The sequence below is a fragment of the Somniosus microcephalus genome, chromosome 14 (assembly GCF_052327205.1).
Source record: "Somniosus microcephalus isolate GS21.2 chromosome 14, FLI_Smic_1.0, whole genome shotgun sequence".
NCBI lineage: Eukaryota > Metazoa > Chordata > Chondrichthyes > Squaliformes > Somniosidae > Somniosus > Somniosus microcephalus.
In genome coordinates, this window is record NC_141000.1 from 81,656,898 (window position 1) to 81,677,541 (window position 20,644).

Consider the following 20,644-nt stretch of genomic DNA (forward strand, 5'->3'; position numbering starts at 1 on the left):
ACACAGAGTCATAACGGTACAGAAGGAGGCCATTCAGCCCATCGAGTCTGTGCCGGCTCTCTGTAGAGCAATCCAGTCAGTCCCATTACCCCGCTCTATCCCCGTAGCCCTGCAAGTTTATTTCCCTCAAGTACCTATCCAGTCTTCCCTTGAAAACATTGAGTGTCTCCGCTTCCACCACTTCCATCGACAGCGAAATCCATTGGAAACAGAAATCGGGAGAGATGTAGAACAGGCTGCCGACTCGCTATATCACCCGTTTTACACTATCGAACAAAGTCAAGATCTACGCCAGTGCACTTTTCAGTCTGGGTCAATGGATAAAGATCAGATAAGAGCACCTTGGCTGGTTTTTCTCTTCCCTAGGCAATTGGTGCTGCCACCTTGGCTGAGATGAGCTCATTCAGTACAGACCCTGGATCAAACCGGGGATCCTTCCTGGTTCAGTGCCATACCAGTCCAGTCAGTGCACTAAACCGTCAGGGGAGCAGCCATATTAGTTTATATCAGAAGTTTTATTATAATGTCAACAATACTATATTAACTTTATTATAAACATATTCTTAAAATATTCTCCCACTATCACATGTTCTTCCCTGCAGTAAATGATTGTGCTCAATATGTAGCTCATCTCATTCTACTGTAATGGAGTGTGCCAGCTTCAGCTCACTGCATGTGCAATAGACTCAATGTGGAGAATATTAGTTGCAAATGAACTCTGCTAATTGGTAGAGAAAACAGAAGAACAATTAAATTGAAGCTTAAAACTGAATCACTGCAAATTACTGAAGACGTTAAGATAGAGAACAATAGGGAGGCACTGCTACCAAGAGTGAGGGAGAAACTGAGGTAGTAATCTGGACTGACATCTCTGTAAAGTTTACGAGTGCATGAGATCATATTGCTATCGGGAACCTACAGTGACAAAAACTCTTAAAGGGGTAGTGTCCTGCAATGTCTCCAGTCGGATGATGGCCTGACTCAAATGTATGTGAGGGAATAAATGGAAGTAAAAAGATTTTTCCATTCTTCACCACTGGCTTCCTTCACCTTGATATGTACAAAAAAGGACCTTAATTAAAATGAAAAGAAGTGTAAAATAAGCATTTGTATTTTTCTTGTTAGGATGATAAACACATTTATGGTTCTGTGCTCACAAATTATGAAACGGTCCTTAGCATTCAAATACTAAATACTTATTTTACAATTTGCCTGATACATTCATTTATGGATACAGATATACTTAGTGCACAATATTATGGAGATCGCATTAATTTATTGAATCGTTCTTACCTTTGTAGGGTCTGCCATCCACAAACAAACAAAGTGTTGGGTACTGCTTTTGCATATACTCCACAATGGTACCAACTTTATACACAAAATCATCGTGTTCAAACTCATTTTTATTCACAAGGAGTACTTTGTCATGTCTTAATTCCAGATGTATTTTGTAATCGGCATTCTTTTTCTTTTCGAGTAGAACAAAAGTAGCATCCAGGGATTCAATGTAGGGCCATTCCTTCTGAAACATTGGTATCATTTCATTAAAAACATCTTTCCGGAAGGCAGTCATAACTTGGTTCTCATAAAAACACAGAAATATCTCTCTCTGTTTATGCTTGAACCAAAGATGGTAACACTTGGACTCTGGATTGGCTTGCACGACTAAATTTAGGCTTTTCAGAATGTCAAGTAACTCATCCTTATGCTTTAGTGTTTCATTCGACCAAATATATTGCAACAGGTTCTCTGAAAATTTTCCAGTGTTGACGAGTTTCATCCACTCACGTTGGATTGGAAATGATGCAGTTTGTATCTTTGGTGGTAGTGTACAGTTGATTGGAATCAAAGCAGCCATGTGATCAATAAGCCACTGAGGATCCAAGACCAAGATCGGGTCGGAGTAGTAAGCAAACTTCATGCAGTTCAAAACTTGCAATGCAGCCTGCACTTGATATTTCTTGTCAGCGCTGCTCACCTCGACACCTTGGGGGCTGCCCATTATCTCATACCACGGCAAGTACATATCTGAACACAGCAAGTATTTCTCAGTACAATGGAGAATATGATAGTACAATTTTGCATGACACAAAGCAATGCTGTCTTCAAATGCAACCTGTCTGGAAAGTTTGTCAATGGCTGAACGTAACTCTGCGTATCCGGCTCCCTGGTCATGGTCAACAGAGTTGTCAACAGCGAATTTCTGAGCATAAAGGACAGCGGTTGGGAAATGTTTTTCAAGGTAACTGTAAATGGTGCTCAAAGCCTCTTCACCCTTAGGAAAAAATAAAAACGGAGAAAACAAGAAAATTTAAACTACATTAAATAAAATGAAAAACAACACTGAAGAACAGTGTAGTATTAATTGCAATCAGATTCCGTCTGTTAAAAAAGGCTCGGATTTACATAAAATTACATAGAACTTACAGCACTGAAACAGGCCATTCAGCCCAACTGGTCTATGCCAATGTTTCTGCTCCACGTGAGCCTCCTCCCACTCTCTTCATCTAACCCTATCAGCATGGCCTTCTACAGCATACCCGTCTATTCCTTTCTAACATAGAAACATAGAAGATAGGAGCAGGAGTAGGCCATTCAGCCCTTCGAGCCTGCTCCGCCATTCAATGTGATCATGGCTGATCATCCAAATTCAGTACCCTGTCCCTGCCTTCTCCCCATATCCCTTGATCCCTTTAGCCTTAAGAAATATATCCAACTCTTTCTTGAATATATTTAATGAACTGGCCTCCACCGCCCTCTGTGGCAGAGAATTCCACAGGTTCACCACTCTCTGGGTGAAGAAATTCCTCCTCATTTCAGTCCTAAATGGCTTACCCCTTATCCTTAGACTATGACCCCTGGTTCTGGACTCCCCGGCCATCAGAAACATTCTTCCTGCATCTAGTCTGTTCAGGCCTGACAGAATTTTATAGGTTTCGATGAGATCCCCTCTCAATCTTCTAAACTCCAGTGAGTATAAGCCCAATCGACACAATCTCTCCTCATACGTCATTCCTGCCATCCCAGGTATCAGCCTGGTGAATCTTCGCTGCACTCCTTCCATGGCAAGAACGTCCTTCCTCAGGTAAGGCGACCAAAACTGCACACAATACTCAAGGTGTGGTCTCACCAAGGCCCTGTACAACTGCAGCAAGACATCCTTGTTCTTGTACTCGAACCCTCTTGCTACGAAGGCCAACATACCATTTGCCTTCTTAACCGCCTGCTGCACCTGCATGCTTACCTTCAGCGACTGGTGTACAAGAACACCCAGGTCTCTTTGCACTTCCCCTTCTCTCTCTCGTGTACTTATCTAGCTTCCCCTTAAAGGCATCTATGTTATTTGCCTCAACTACTCCTGTGGTACTCCATTTAACATACAATATCCAAACCAAATGACTGTTTACAGTAAAATATTGCTTGAAGAAAGAAACAAATTATAAATCAGTAACACCGCCATTTGCACTAAGAGCTCTTCCACTGCCAAAAAAGCACAAAACACAAAGACAAGTTAAAGTATTAAAAAGCACTGAATTCCACCAAAGTGTAAATGCAGCATGTTGCAGTGGAGGGATACAGGGCTAAATCCCCTCTCCACAGAATTCTTGACTTCAGTGATGCTGCGAGGTGAGGTATACAGCTTACCTTCCCATAAAAAGAGGGGAAAAAGCAGACAAAATGGTTCCACTGGGATGTTCTCTCTCAGTTATTGTTGCTAGCTAACAGTGAAACTAAAGGCGTATGCAGCGCACTCAAATGCAAAGATATGTGCAACTGGGTATTGGGGAACCTGTGACGGGGGAAACCATGGAATTAAAAAGGGGATGTATGCTACTATTGGATGGTAACTTACTTCACAAAATAAATGAATACATTGATAGAGGTTTTCATATCAGCTTTCAAATGCACACAATAATTCAGCCTCAGAAATAGTGCAGGGTCTAACAATTACTCTACCGAGCCAGAATTTTTTTTTGATGAGGAGATGATTCCTGGGATGACTGCAAAGGGTTGGGCTCGGACAGAACTACTTCTGCCCCCACAAGTATCACTAAAAAACCTGTCTGCCCATTTTTGGAATGACCTCCAGCAGTCCCTTTAAGGACCACTGGCCGGGCTGTTCTATGTCCTATATAACTGGATGGAGCATGCACAGCACATGCTCCGCCATTGGTACTTGAAAATGGTATTAGGGTCCTATTGACAACATAGAACCCCGATTTGCCTTGTAGCATGATTGTTCATACTCGCAGTATTTGAGATGTTAACTGTTACAATTTTATATCTACACCAAAACTTTTATCATTGGAGGTGAGTATTAAAAAGGTATTTCACATGGTTCTATGTTAGTGAGCAAGCCATAAAAACATTTATGTTCAAGGCCTTGTAAAATATTCGAGTGAACAACTACTGTATAGAAACTTCAGAAATATACATACTGCTAAGAAACCTTTACGCTAAAGTTGTTAATTAAGATCCTCTAACTTCCATGTTATGGATAGGATCCCCACTGCTATCTCCTGTCACTCCCTCCTCCTTCAGGCAAGGTACTAGAGGCATTAACCCCTCCAAAGCACATGTTCAGATCTACTTTGTGCAGGTGTAGTTTTTCTGGGGGCAGTTTTTCCTTCCTTTTCCTCTCACTCATGTGGATTCTACCTCTACCTGGCAGTTTCTTTATAAATATTGTATTAGGTCTTCACTTATTTATATTTTCCTTCCAGTACAGACCGACAGGCTGTCTCTCCTTTCACAAACAATCTTCTTTTTTCTCTTATCTCATGAGTTGATAAGAAGTGAAGAAGGCATGTAACAAGAAAGGCCATTCAAGCCCATTCCTTGTACAGTACAGACATAAGAATATAAGAAATAGGAGCAGGAGTAGGCCATTCGGCCCCTCGATCCTGCTCCACCATTCAATAAGATCATGGCTGATCTTCTACCTCAATTCCACTTTGCTGCATTATCCCCATATCCCTTGATTCCCTCAATATTCAAAAATCTATCGATCTCTGTCTTGAATATACTCAACGACTGAGCCTCCACAGCCCTCTGGGGTAGAGAATTCCAAAGATTCACCACCCTCTGAGTGAAGAAATTTCTCCTCATCTCAGTCCTAAATGGCCGACCCCTTATTCTGAGACTGTGACCCCTGGTTCTAGACTCCCCAGCCAGGAGAAACATCCTCCCTGCATCTACTCTGTCAAGCCCTGTAAGAATTTTGTATGTTTCAATGAGATCACCTCTCATTCTTCTAAACTCCAGAGAATATAGGCCTAGTCTACTCAACCTCTTCTCATAGGACAAGCCCCCATCCCAGGAACCAGTCTGGTGAACTTTTGTTGCACTCCGTCTATGGCAAGTATATCCTTCCTTAGGTAAGGAGACCAAAACTGTACACAATACTCCAGGTGTGGTTTCACCAGGGCCCTATATAATTGCAGTAAGACATCTTTACTCTTATACTCAAATCCTCTTATAATAAAGGCCAACATGCCATTTGCTTTCTTAATTGCTTGCTGTACCTGCATGTTAACTTTCAGTGATTCGTGTACAAGGACACCCAGGTCCCTCTGAACACCAACATTTCCCAATCTCTCACCATTTAAAAAATACTCTGCTTTTCTATTTTTCCTACCAAAGTGGACAACTTCACCTTTCTCCACATTATATTCCATTTGCCATGTTCTTGCCCACTCACTTAGCCTATCTATAGCCCCTTGAAGCCTCTTTGCATCCTCCTCACAACTTACATTCCCACCCAGCTTTGTGTGAGACCATGTGTGAGTTGAAGAGCTGACGAATTCAATTCAACAGTGGGGCATAAATAACAATACTTACATTTCTGCAGTCATTGGCAAAAGTCCCAACCAGAATGACACGGTGTGTAGTCTTACTATCTCTACAGAGGGAGGAAATGCACTTGATCCAGTAGTCGAGGTATTCTAAAATGAGGTGTATTGTACACTTGAATTAATATTAAACCTGTATCAACGCAATAAGAAACCTCACCCACCCCAGCAAATTCATTTCAATGGAGCCGTCCGGTAATTTCTAGTGATGATAAAGGTTAGTTCTTGAAGTCTGATAACATATTTAGTGGGAAAAATTGAGTTGCGCCCCCTTTGGGGCGCTAACATTGCTGGGGCGCTACTCCCAAAAAAATTAGCGCCCCCGCGACCGAAATTCACCGGTAGCGCCCCAAAAGAGAAGCGGGGTGCTACTGGAAGCACCCTCTTGGGGCACGGCAAGTGAACGTCGTGCCGCGGTACTGCAGGCCTTCCTCCCCTTCTTAAAGGGGAGGGGCCTAGCGCAGCACGACCCGGGGCCCAACTGGGCCACCAGGGATCGGAGTGCCGGCAAAAGAGCCCGGCATGCAAGAGAAGTGCCGGGCTCACGGAGCGCAGCCGGCATTCTGCGGGGGGCGGGGGGGCTGCAGAGGAGGCCGGGGGCGGCAGAGGGGGCAGGTGCCGGCAGGTGGTCAGCAACAAAAATGGGCGCCTGGCACCTTCCCTTTAATTAGCGCCGCCCTGGCCGCAGGTAGGCCCCCGACCCCGTCAGACATGGCGTCCGGCGGTAAGACGGGGCGCTACCGAAGATCACGGCTGGGCCGCGATGACGTCCTCGCCGGAGGCACTGTGCCGCAGGGCGCTAACGGTTACCATCGCTGCTAACCTCCCGCTGAATTTCGCGGGAGGTGTTGGCGATGCCGCGCCCAGGCGCTAGTTGCTCTTAGGGCACTAACAGGAGGCTCAAAGCAACCGAATTTTTAGGCTTTAGTCTTTTCAGTTTCAGCAATGTCTTTAAAATACATTTTATTCTGGTTAATTTTATTGTTATATAGAGCAATTTTGGATTTAAATTATTCAGTTAAAATCACACTGTGTTATATTAGTAATGAACGGATTAATCCACTGGTATTAAATTCCTTTATCTACTAGTTAAAAAAAAGTAACCCTGTTTATTTTAAATTAGTTAACACCACATTAAAAATAGGAAAGGAAATTCATACGAATGCAGTAATGCATATCCTTAAACTTAGAAAAGAGAGGGAGAAAAGTAAGTTCATATTTAAGTACTTCATTCAGAGGGTGGTGAATGTATGGAACGGACTGCCGAGGGAGGCAGCGGGAACTGTTGTATTAGCAAATTGAAGAGAGAATTGGATAAGTACCTGGAGAGATATTTGACAGATGAGCATGAGAGAGTGCGAGATGACCTGAGTTGATAGTAATACTATTTGTCTGTTTTTTTTATAGGTTGTATTTAGGTTTAGATTTATAGGCAAAACTGCAAATCTTCCAACCTAAGAAACATTTTCTAAGCGTGAAGAGTCGGCTAATTGCGGTGGCACAAGATTCAGCCAAATATGTTGAGGATTCGGGGCCTGCTTTAGGCCCCAGAAACTATGGGGGTGATTTTATCAATGGGGACGCGATGGAGGCGGGAAAGCTGCTTGTCGGGTTTTAGTCCCGCCCCATGACGTCTAGCCAACCCACGCTACTTTCCCTTGATTGACCTTGTTAAGCCCGCCCAGCAGGCTTGGCCGGCCAATTAAGGGAAAGCCGGTGACAGAACGTCAAAAAAAAATTTTCACAGATGAATTGTCATTGTTTGACCGCTTTGAGAAGTGGTCAAACACTGACAATCTCTGTTCTTTGGTTAGTCCTTGTACTCAAGACTCACTTAGAAAGCTTCCCTGAGCAGAAAGCAGAAGGTTGCTGTATTTAAGAATGCAGCGGCCATTCTGCTTTCTCTGCCGGTGAGATGAGGCAGCTCCGCAGCCTAAAGAGATGAAGCCTGGAGGAAGAAGCAAAGGTAAGTAACTTTATTAAAATACTTTAGACTCACCTCACACATTTACCTCTGCACACATGCACCCATCACTCACCTGCACACCGGCCATTTCGGCCCCTCCGACCCCCGCAGACCCACGGCCCGCCTCTTTGACCCTGGCGAGGTTCGGAGCCATTGGGAAGCCCACACTTTAGGGCTCAAAATAGGGATTCTCCAAAAAACTGCCTGTTAACTACCTGTTAACAGGCAGTTAATTGGCACTAATCCCCTTCCCGCCTCGAGGAGATGGGACCTGGCGCGGGTCGGGTACCCGCCTCCTGGGAAGATGGCACGGAGGCGGGTTGGGGGCAGGATGGGTACTCGCTCCCAGATTTTGCCATTTTCCCGGCAGTCCCGCCTCCATACCCGGCTCCCCAGGGCTGGGAAAATCACCCCCTTTGAGTTGTACAATTTTTAAAAAAAATTCTGCTTACAACAAAATATAACATAAACTAAGCAATGACATGTATATAAAGCTAATCAATCTCCTGTGGCCTTGCTAACAGTTAGATGGGGGAAATGGCATATCATTCAGCTGTCTTTCTTGTAATGGGCTGAGAGATAATGGCAGCATCGCCTCTGGTGAAAGTAAGAACAGCATTGCCTTTACTATTAGAGAGTCTCTCATTGATTTCAGGGGATTGGGGCTTACAGAATGAAGGTTTCTCGGTGTCTGCATTGATGCCATTCTTCATTAACACCAACAATTTTATTCAGAGAAGTATGAGAAAAATTTGAATAATTTTTAACAATTCCATTTATTTGCAGTTAGAGCGCAGGCTTTGCTAAAGTGCTTTCACGTCATTTGGATATGCAAAGTAGGCCCAAGTATTTACTGAACAGAACACACGCGCCAGGAATTTCCTCACGGTTTGTCCTGCTCCACCAGCACAGCTTTGATGAACGTTTAGCGGAAAGCCCGTTTACAGGTGTAAGTGGGGTTTCCACTAGAGTTACCCCTACCAAATGGGAGGAGTCCCAAAGCAATTCCTGGCAATAGTAACCATCCATTAGAATCGCTGCACACCAGAAGAACCCATTTCTCAATCAGTAAACACTGCCCCCCCCCCCCCCCGGGGAAATTCAACCCCCAATGTTTAAAGGCAAACAACAGACTACTCAAAGAAGAGAAATTGTAAATTTTTGATTTTAATCCAGGTGGTTAATAAAACTTGGAATGTAAATAGTTGAAAGCATTACTTATTACTGGTAATAATTTAGTTTGTAACAATTCTGATCAGCGGTTTAAAGAATTACAGGAAGCATGTCACTATAACTTACCTTTCACAGTAAATCCACAGGCGTCCATTACTTTTTGTCCTCTGAGCGGCCTTTCCTTCGCTGGTAATGTGTCATTTAATTCTAGGTTTAGGTTAACGACCAACAGGTAGACGGCATTGTCAGGTAAAAAGGGCATGTGCATCTGCTGGTATTCCACATGTCCTCCAAAGTCATAGTATCTAAACACTGAGAACTCTTCAGGGACTTTGCTGGTTTCTTTCACTTTCATCAGTATCTCATTGGTAAAAGGTTCATTCAGAACAGCACCTGCCACAAAGAAAAACAACAAATGTAGTTATTCTGCACACGCTTCCTTGCACAGTATTTCCTGGACAATATACTTAACGGGAAGCAAAAGCAAAATACTGCAAATGCTGGAAATCTGAAATAAAAGCAGAAAATGCTGGAAAAACACTCACCAGGTCAGACAGCATCTTATCTGGGATGTATGTTTTTATTAAAGGTAATAGGATAGATTTTGTTAAGAGTTAAAATTTAGAATTGATTTGGCTTTATGAGCCAAAATCCAGCTTTGGAAGCTGCATTTCCTTTCTGCGTATGGCTGAAAACTCAGTCGAACACTGTGCTTGTTCACTGCGATTTCCAGTTTTGGAGATGTAATTTTGAGGTAAAAACTGCAACTGTGCAGATCTTCCAAATGAAGGTGCTGACTCAATCAAACGTTGAAAGCACGTGTGTTGCCAAATGACAAAATAAGATGCATAAATCAGTAAGATGTAGTGCTGTGTACAGTGGAAACTATTCTCAATTGCTATTACAGATGTTGCACGAATTTGAAGTCTGCAGTACTTGACTTGTAAGTAAAACTTTGAAAAGATTAAATGAAATGTGGTCAGGCTCTTTTACACACTACTGAAGATATTGGATCTCCTGACTCTCTAGCTGCGCGATATCTATTATATATTAAAAAGGCTGAGTGGGAAATTCCATCTCAAAATACATTGAGAGCGCCGATGTCAGGCTTTTTCAATGGGAAAATCCATCTTAAGGGGTCAGCATTTATCTGCAGTTATCTGTTATGCCTGTAGGTGGTGATGTGACATGAGTTTTTAACATTAAATGCGCTCGAACGTCAGTTGTATTATAATGGAGTTAATGGTGAAAACATTGGTTGCGTCCACGTGTAGTTACAGGCTCTGGCCATTGAGTGCTGCTGTTGAGCAGCCTAATTCCTTGAGCCGCCGTTTCGTCAGCAATCAGTCCGTGTTGGCATAAATAAATAAAGGTGACAAGTTGGATTATTTTCATGTAAATGTTGTACTTTTTTAACACTTACAGGTTTCCTGATCTCCTCACCCCCTTAAGCTGAAAACCCTTCATTGCAGTTACTGCTTGCCCTTTTACTGCCCTCACAGAATTACAGCTCCCAACTCCCACTGCATCCACTGGGCCATCGCCTCTCACCACCTTCAGCCCGCACCACCGGCTATCGGTGGCCCCCAGTGCTGCTGATGGCGGTACCTTGCCCCACCAACCCCTCTCTCCCCCCCTCCGCACAAACATTAATTTCTGGACACGTGGGGAGGGAGAGTGTACATCACTGCTTCCCCCTCTGAAAGGAAATGCAGGAATAGGCAGAAGGGAAGTTGCAGCTCACCTAAACATCACCCCCCCCCCCCCCTCGCCTCCATCACTGAAAGTCTTAGCCCACCCCATTCAGATGAAAATCCTGGCTGCCTCTCCCTGCTGGATCCCAGATTTTCATTGTGGGGCTTGGAGAAGCACTTTTGTACTTACCTTTTGGGATCTCTGTTTCTGCTCTGGAAGGTTATACTGGTCAGAGCGCCCACGGCAGACACTCCAGCCAGTCGGCCGTTAAAATTGCTCCAGAGTCCTAACAGAGCAATGGGACCCTGATTTGTATCTATTTATGAAGCGTCTGACTGAGTCAGGCAGATATCTCAAACACTTGCCGTTAAAGCAGCCATGGGTCGGTATCTGAGAGGCAAAAGTGCATGGTCCTAATTCCTGCTCCGCTCAGTTTCCGAAGGATGAAGGGAACTAAAATTCCCCCTTATGCCTCGTTTTTTAGTATCATCTGCAAATCTGGATACCCCTTCTTCTAGCCCCATATCCAAATCATTGATGTAAACATATGCGGTCGCAGAACAGAACCCAGTGGGACACCCCCAACTACTTCCAATCACTCTGATAAACTGCCCTTAACTCCTACTCTCTCTTTCCTCCCTTCCAAACAGTTTTTAATCCAATTTGCGACCGTTTCCCTAATTTCCTTTTTTTTTAATGCTTTATTTTCTACAAAAACCTGCATTTGCTTCTGATTGCCTCTGGCAGAGTCAGCCCACCGCAAGATTGCCAGCGCACCCCCAGCTGCAGACAGGGTATCTCAGCAGCAGGTATGTCTTTCCCTGTGAGCGTACCACTCTATCCCATTATCAGGGAGGAGGAGGAGGAGGAGCAGCACAGGATGTAGAACAGCAGAGTCAGGCACCTGTCAAAGAGGAGGCAGCCACCAGGTATAACATCCCCACTGACACCTGGGAATCCCTGGCCCAAGACTGCACAAAGTGGAGGAGAAGCATCCGGGAAGGCGCCGAACACCTCGAGTCTCTTCGCCGGGAACAAGCGGAAGCCAAGCGCAAACAGCGCAAGGAGCGCCCGTCAACCCAAGCACCCCACCCACCCGCCCCTTCAACCACCGTCTGCCCCACCTGTGACAGAGACTGTAGGTCCCGCATTGGACTCATCAGTCACCTGCGAGCTCATTTTTAATGTGGAAGCAAGTCACCCTCGGTTCCGAGGGACTGCCTAAGAGAGAAGATTACTGCCCCTTCCCGCACCCTATCACTGCCCCTTCCCGCACCCGCCAAAGAATATAGAGGCCGTACAGGTCATATCAGGACCGCTCTGAGGAGCTCTGCATGAGAAGAGTGTGTTTCACCAATGATGCAATAGGGCAACTCTGTGACTTTCTGGAGGAAGAACTGAAGCCTCGCTCACCTGCCCGCACTGCTCTCTCAAAGGCTATGAAGCTGACCACGGCAAAGGCTAATTGCAGGCAGCCTCGGGGATGGATCTCTGCAACACCAGTCAGGGACCAGTACAGATGTGTATTTGGGAGGTCATGGATGCCTTTACAGCACGGCAGTCCCATTGATAAGCTTTGCCCTCACAGAAAAGTAGCAGCGAGATAGAGCCATAAAGTTTTATGAGGTTACTGGCTTCCCCAAGGTCCAGGGGGCAGTCAGTGCTTTCAGAACATCCACTTAGCAATGTCAACAGGAAGGGATTCCACTCCATCAATGTCCAGTTAGTGTGTAACAACAATCTGAGGATCTCGCATCTCAACACCCGAAAGCAGGAACTGCCATGGTGCTTTCATCCTCAATTATTTGGCCCTCACTGATCTCTTCAGGGAAGAGAATGTCTTGTTTTGCACACTTTGTACAAAAATAATAAATTGCAGGACAACGGAATATTACAGTTTAAACTAATGGCCCTGAAATTAGGATCGGGAGCTTGCCGCGCGTGCAAGCCCCCGATCTGCACTCACCCTGCGCGCCGACATCTGAAGCCCGGGCCTGCTCGCATTTCCTGTCACAGGCCCGGTTCAGCTGTCGGCGCGCTGTGCTTACCTGATCCAGCGGTGTAGTTAGTGCGATGTGCCGGCTGTGATCAGGTGAGCACTGTGCAGCCAATCAGGGGAGGGGAAACTCATTCATGAGTTTGACAGTAAGAGCTGTCAAACTCATGAAAAGTATGGGGTGCCAAAACACTACTTTAACTTTAAATAAAATTTTAAAAAACATCCCACTGATTATATTAACTATAAATAAGTTTTTAAAAATGTTTTAAACAATTAATCAATTTTTGAAAAAAATAAAATTTTTAAAAATAGGGTCTAAAACTAAACTTACCATCCTGTAAATTCTTTAAAAATAACAAACCTGTGGAAAAAAAATTCTACATTGTACTAAAAGCCCACTTACCTGAAAAACTAAATACTTACGTCTGGTTTTTCCACGCGTAAAGACCGGAGGCCTTCACACGCGCGCAACTCTGAAAAAAAAAAAGGAATTTTACTGCGCACGTGCTGCCTGTGCAGTCGTGTGCGTTCTGCCTCTTAACCCCTTGGGTCAGAGGACAGGAAATGCCGGTTTTCAGCGCATGTGCTGTGCATGCTGAAAATCGGCAATTCCTCCAGGCACACGCGTGAGTACCCCGTCCGTACTCACGCGTTGTGCCTGGAATTACTGGGCCATTTTATGAAGCATCAGGTCTGTAAGCTTTCTCACAACAGTACAGCACCGTGTGGACAAGATGGAGTCAGGCCCCTGGGTCCTCCAAAACAATAGCAGTCCTTACAGATGCCTGCAGGCCAATGACAACTCAGCATGTGATCACATGTGAATATAATAGGTATTCCTTACAGATGCCTGCGGGCCAATGATAATTCAGTATGCAAATGTTACAGAGAATCAGACCCATGAATGGCTTCTGGGTGACAAAGCATACCCCCTTCTCCCATGGCTAATGGCCCCAATCAGTCCCAGTGTGACTTCCCTCCAGAGAGCATGAATCACATTTCTGTGTAGCTTGGTGCCATCTACACCCAGGGATATGTGCCTCCTGCCTTCGATTTCCTCCAGGGTGGCTTGGAGGCCTGAATCGGGGAGTTGTGTGTCCTTCTTCTCTCACTTGCTGCGGTCTGGGTCCAGATGTTGTCTGTGTAGTCATACTTCTCTACATGTATAATAAAACATTGCTAAGGTGTGCAGTGAAGTTATTGGAGAGTGAAGTGAAAGAGCCAAGCACTGTTGCTCTCTTACCTGTTTGTCCTCAGTCTATTGCTGAAGAGTGCAGGCTGAACTGTCCTTTTAAAGGCTGTACAAATGTGCACCCACCAGTGGCCTATAAAAGAAGTTACACGTGGGTTTCCTGAGTCTGCTCATTTGCATTCCCATTGGTGCAGGCATTGTTCAGCTGGTTACACCCATTTTGCATGTCCGCCGGCACGCTTGAGTACTTCCGCGACCGGTGGGAGCCGGGGGGACTGGAGTGCATTATCAATTCGGACAACCAAATCCTAATTTGATTTGTTAAGTTTTATTTGAAGTTTTATTAATTTACAGTCAATTTGTTTATGTATTTAATCAAAAAGAGTACACCCATTTTGCACAGGTTTTACACCAATGCCCGCACCAATGAGAATGCAAATGAGCAGACTCAGGAAACTCATGTGTAACTTTCTCTATAGGCCACTGGTGGGTGCACATTTAAAAAAAAGTGGTGTAACTAATTTTGAGGATATTTTAGCCTTTGATTTTTAACAAAGTTAAAGCTTTCTAGAAGTGTATCTCAGCTATTCCAGCTTGAAGTCTGATTATTTTGCTTTTGTGATTTAGGGAACCTTACACAAGCCTTTTGGAAATAAGCTCAAACACGTACCTTCACTGACGCCTTTTTGTTCTTCGCCTGAACCAGTGTCACTTTGCTCTGTAAGTGTTCCTAGAAGTTAAGAAATAGTTTGTGACTCACAAGTATATTACACCTTTTTGTTTTCACACAATTTGTCCCCAACTCTATGTTGGCTCTTATACACTGGATTACATATGGACTAAAAAAGCAAATCTCGTTCAAACTTGCAGTCAGGCTCTTTTCTCTGACAATGGGCCAAAGATTTTTCTTTGCTGATTGAGCATCTTGTGCTGAAAGTGTAGTACACTTTATATTGGGCAAATTATACTGCACAACAATGATAAAACTGCTAAAACCGACTGCTTTTCTGCTCACTATTTTTCTCAATCTATTTAATTATCTTTCTTCCTTTGGTCCTGTTCCCGACTGTATCAAAGCCTCAGAAACAAAACCAATCAGAAATGACGATTGTGGTTATTATGGTGCAGGCAGATTCTACAGAGAATTAGCTACATTCCTTTTGCAACTGGATTTGGTCTGATAAAAATGAAGATTTAAGTTGAAACATCAAATAAGATATAACTATTGAGCAGATTGGAGGGATTCTCAGTCATAATGATTGCCTTGCTTTTATAGAAACATAGAAGATAGGAGCAGGAGTAGGCCATTCGGCCCCTCAAGCCTGCTCCGCCATTCAATGAGATCATGGCTGATCATCCAAATTCAGTACCCTGTTCCTGCCTTCTCTCCATATCCCTTGATCCCTTTAGCCTTAAGAAATATATCTAACTCCTTCTTGAATATATTTAATGAATTGGCCTCTACTGCCTTCTTTGGTAGAGAATTCCACAGGTTCACTACTCTCTGGGTGAAGAAATTCCTCCTCATCTCTGTCCTAAATGGTTTACCCCTTATCCTTAGACTGTGACTCCTGGTTCTGGACTCCCCGACCATCGGGAACATCCTTCCTGCATCTAGTCTGTCTAGTCCTGTTAGAATTTTATAAGTTTCAATGAGATCCCCTCTCATTCTTCTAAACTCCAGCAAGTACAAGCCCAATCGACCCAATCTCTCCTCATGCGTCATTCCTGCCATCCCAGGTATCAGTCTGGTGAATCTTCGCTGCACTCCTTCCATGGCAAGAACATCCTTCCTCAGATAAGGCGACCAAAATTGCACACAATACTCAAGATGTGGTCTCACCAAGGCCCTGTACAACTGCAGCAAGACATCCTTGTTCCTGTACTCAAATCCTCTCGCTATGAAGGCCAACATACCATTTGCCTTCTTAACCGCCTGCTGCACCTGCATGCTTACCTTCAGCGACTGGTGCACAAGGACACCCAGGTCTCATTGCACTTCCCCTTCTCCCAATCTATTGCCATTCAGATAATAATCTGCCTTCCTGTTTTTGACACCAAAATGGATAACCTCGCATTTATCCACGTTATATTGCATCTGCCATATTTCTGCCCAATCACCCAACATGTCCAAATCATACTGGAGTTTCTCGGCATCCTCCTCACAGCACACACGCCCACCTAGCTTTGTGTCGTCTGCAAACTTGGAGATATTACATCTAGTTCCCTCGTCCAGATCATTAATATATATTGTGAATAGCTGGGGTCCAAGGACCGATCCCTGCGGTACCCCACTAGTCACTGCCTGACACTCGGAAAAAGAGCTGTTTATTCCAACTCTTTGCTTTCTGTCTGCCAACCGGTTCTCTATCCAAGTCAAAACCTTGCCCCCAATCCCATGTGCCTTAACGTTACATGCTAATCTCTTATGCGGGACCTTATCGAAAGCCTTTTGAAAGTCCAAATAAACCACATCCACTGGTTCTCCCTTATCTATTTTACCAGTTACATCCTCAAAAAATTCCAGTAGATTAGTCAAGCACGATTTACCTTTTGTAAATCCATGTTGACTTTGTCCGATCCGGTCACTGTTTTCCAAGTGCTCTGCTATTACATCTTTTATAATGGACTCTAGCATTTTCCCCACTACCGATGTCAGGCTTACCGGCCTGTAATTCCCTGTTTTCTCTCTACCACCTTTTTTGAATAGTGGGGTAACATTAGCTACCTGCCAATCCATGGGTACTGTTCCAGATTTCATCGAATGTTGGAAGATGATCAGCAATGCATCTACTATTTCTAGGGCCACTTCCTTAAGTACCCTAGGATGTAGATTATCAGGTCCTGGGGATTTATCGGCCTTCAATCCCGTCAATTTCCCTAACACCATTTCCCTACAAATCATGAGTACATCTGTATCAGCTCAAAATCCCAAAGAATGTTGGCTGTTCTGCATTCAATACTGAAGAGCCAGACATATACTGCAGTATAAAGGGGAGTGCCGCTTCAAGGAAACACAAAGAGCAATACCCTTTACGATCATGTGCTTTTTGTGGTCTATTTTTATTCTTTCATAGCACTTCCCTTGGTGACAAGTGTCTAATATAGTGCTCGTAAGTGCTACTCTAGTGGGAGAAGGAACTGAGGTCAATGGAAGTCCCTGAACCATCCTTGGGATGAAGATGGCTGCTTAGCTCTTTCAGCAGGGTCATCATCATTATCCAGAGGCATATGATAAAGTTACGGCTAACAATCCTATACAAAATTATGAGGAATATAGAAAGTGAGTAGTGAGGTGAAAAGGGAGATTAGAAGCAGTAGTGCCCCCGAAAATTGCAATGGTGCACTCTTTTTCTGCTCCATTTCTGCTTGCTGGTATTTTCGTTGTTTTTTTTTCCCCAGAGTGGCCCAGGTGGCCGTCTGTTTCAGGTGGGAGCCTGCTTAGAATATGTTAATCGGGGTCCTATGATATACATAGGACCCCGATGTAATTTTGAGGTACCAGTGCACACTCAGCACACTGGTACCAGGCATTGAGCGGCCTAACCTGCAGTCCTTAAAGGGACTGTTACAGGCCACCCTGAAAAAGTTTCTGTTTTGTTTTAAGGATTTTTCTGGGGCAGGGGAAGCAGGAAAATCAAGTGTTGTATCAGTTGTAACTCATGCACAGTTGTCTGCATACATTAATATGTAACTTTCAACTAAAGGCATAGTGCTAGGATTTCTTTTAATCGACAGTAAAACATTTGCTAGCTTTGCTGATGTTTTTGAATCAACTAAAAGAAAGGTTCTGCAATGATTGCACAACCTCTGTTAATGGAGCACTAGCCTGGGATTGGGGCTGAGTCATGGTGTTGGCCAAAGTTCCTCTTTACAGTCTGACTAACATCCTGCATGGTGTAATAATGTTTTTAGTTCCTCTTGTTAATTGCTTTATGAAAAAAAACCTCTAGCTCCTCTCAAAGAATTGAAAAGAAGAGCAGTTATCCACATCACTCTAAAAGTAGAATTCTTTACATCTTTTCTGCAACTGTAAGGTTCGCAAAATTCTAAAATTCTACAGATTCCCCCAAACCAAGAAAAGGAGAGATTTTGGACTGTTTTAAAGAATATTGGGCCAAAAGGGACTTAAAGTCAAAACCCCAGGAAGATTTGGCTATTTTAAAAGGCATGTCCAGGCCTGTGGAAAGCTGCAACAAAGGAACTGGGTTGGGCACTGTGGGACAGACAGTTTGAGTATTGGAAAAGGCCAGATTATCTGAGAATGTTCTGGACCATCCCAGCCATTCTACATAAAGACAATAGGCCCACGGAAGGACAGTTCCCGCCAAAAACCTACAGGGCCATCAAGAACATGAATAATACAATACATGCCACTAATCAACAAAAGAGACCCTGGCCCCAGCAGGGGAAGACAATCGAACAACAGTTTAAACCCACTCAGAGAAACATCCAAAACCACTTCACACACTTAAACTGATTTCGAAGCAATCCTGAAACCAGTTAAATAAATGGGACCAATCAAAATTAACGAGCCCGCCCAAAATCTAACAAGATTAGCAGGCTTCGTTTAGTATAAACTAAAGACCTGTCTCCACAAGAAATCAGTTAGTTTGATGAGTTTGATGGGTTTGAACAGTTCGATAAGTACAGTTCAGCAGAAGGCGTTCAACAGAAACAGTTCGAGAAGAAAAGAGAGACCCATCGTTCAAGTTTAAAACACCATCGAAACTCGGTGGTTTCAGAAGCAAGCATCTGGAAGCAGTTCTCTCTCTCGAAGAAGTAACACATCATCGGACACCTCGCGGCACCAAGGGCCCCACGAAACCAACAACCAAATATTACCAGAAGCCAACCAGGTAATACTGGGCCACCGCGACCAACAAGAAACCAACTCAGAAGAAACCGAAGATCTGCAAGTTTTTCCACGCTACAAACTATTCCTGCGCTTGGTGAGCATTTCCCTGGTCCTCTGGAACCCAACCTAGTTAGTGTAGTGGGATTGGGAGGGGTGAAGTATTTTGTCTATTGTCATTCTCCCTCGTATATTCCGAAGTGTTCCCCCTTTTAGAGTGATAAGATTATTGTGTTGTGTATATTTTCCTGTCTCAAATAAAAATCCAAGTTCTTTTCACCAACTCAGTTGTCTGTTGCAATTTCATCACAGCCCCCAAATAAGTCCAGGTCTAGAACCAAGGGAGTGGGAGTGATTCGAACCGCTCAGGAGTCAGAGGCAAAGCTGACCACACACACCACCCCTTACACAACACAGATAAATGTGAGGTATTACATTTTGGTAGGAAGAATAGGGAGGTCACTTATTACTTGGAGGGTGCGAGTCTAGGTGGGGTAGAGGAACAAAGGGATCTTGGAGCATAAATACACAAATCACAAAGTTGCGACACAGGTTAGCAAGGCCATTAAAAAAGCAAACCAAGCACTAGGGTTTATTTCTAGAGGGATAGAATTGAGAAGTAGGGAAGTTATGCTAAACCTGTATCGAACCTTGGTTAGACCACACTTAAAAAAGAAGGCTAAGGGGTGACCTAATAGAGGTCTTTAAAATTATGTAAGGTTTTGATAGAGTGGATACAGAGAGCATAACTAGAGGCCATCAATATAAGATAGTCACCAAGGAATCAAATAGGGAATTCAGAAGAAACTTCTTTACCCAAAGAGTGGTGAGAATGTGGAACTCGCTACCACAGGGAGTGGTTGAAGCGAATAGTATAGATGCATTTAAGGGGAGGCTAGACAAGCATATGAGGGAGAAGGGAATAGAGGGTTATGCTGATAGATTTAGATGAGGAAAGACAAGAGGAGGCTCGAGTGGAGCATAAATGGCAGCATGGACTGGTTGGGCCAAATGGCCTGTTTCTGTGCCGTATATCCTATGTAATATGTTAACAAAGACCAATGTTTAACTCAACTCTTCGCTATGTGCTATTTTTGTGCTCATTGAGCTGAGAGACATCGGAAATAGAAACAGATAATGCTGGAAAGATCAACAGGTCAGGCAGCCTCTGTGGAGAAAGGAAGGTAGGGTTAATGTTGCAGTTCTGTGACCCTTTGTCAGAACCACTTAATGTCTGGAGCACCAGACAGGTGCCCCAGTTGCCTTATGGGAAAGTTGGTTAAATTAAATGAATGATGAGGCGTTAATGAGCTATGTACACATTTTGTGTGGACAGGTTGCCACACTGGATGCATTAGACAGTACACCAAGCTGAGCTGTGCGTATTGGGAACATAGTAGGCCTCAAGCCTCTGGGCCCAGTATTACAGGGATCCAGTGCCCAATATACACCAGTACAACAGGCACCAATCATTGCATTATTAGCTGCATAAAATTTAAGAAAATAACCTCTTTTTGTTGTTGATTTATTGGTACATTTGTGCCTTGACAGTTCATAGTTTGCCGCTTAAGCTTCCTCAATGATTATTGATGTTAAAGGCTCAAGCAATCTGAGCCATGTTTTGAGCAGTTAGGATTGAGTGGTACTACAACTTCAGTTTTATACTGAGAGTGTTCTTTTGGGATTTAGCAAGGTTCAGAACTTATGTCTCTTCAAATAGGTAATGAAGGTTTGTATTATTGTTATTAGCAGCTACTGCCCTGTTTTATCATTACTTGGGTGTATCATGTGGGTGTGACCTGCATTTGTACATTTGATAATGATAATGGGTGCCATTTAAAAAGAAATTCAAACTTTAACTCTTATCCTAATAACCTCTTCAGCAACACTGGGTAAAATAGAGGGAACTGGA

At 43.8% G+C, this 20,644-nt stretch overlaps 1 protein-coding gene across 1 annotated transcript in view; it reads right to left on the reverse strand.

Annotated features, from left to right (window-relative positions):
- The window catches only part of LOC147107617 (uncharacterized), a 50,520-nt gene that overhangs the window by 22,186 nt on the left and 7,690 nt on the right, over positions 1-20,644 (reverse strand). The window contains exons 5-8 of the mRNA XM_086006799.1: positions 14,548-14,607; positions 9,118-9,384; positions 5,842-5,945; positions 1,294-2,275 (exon numbers count right to left, since the gene is read on the reverse strand). Coding sequence (XP_085862925.1) covers positions 1,294-2,275; positions 5,842-5,945; positions 9,118-9,384; positions 14,548-14,607 — 1,413 coding nt within the window. The remainder of the gene's footprint in view (positions 1-1,293; positions 2,276-5,841; positions 5,946-9,117; positions 9,385-14,547; positions 14,608-20,644) is intronic.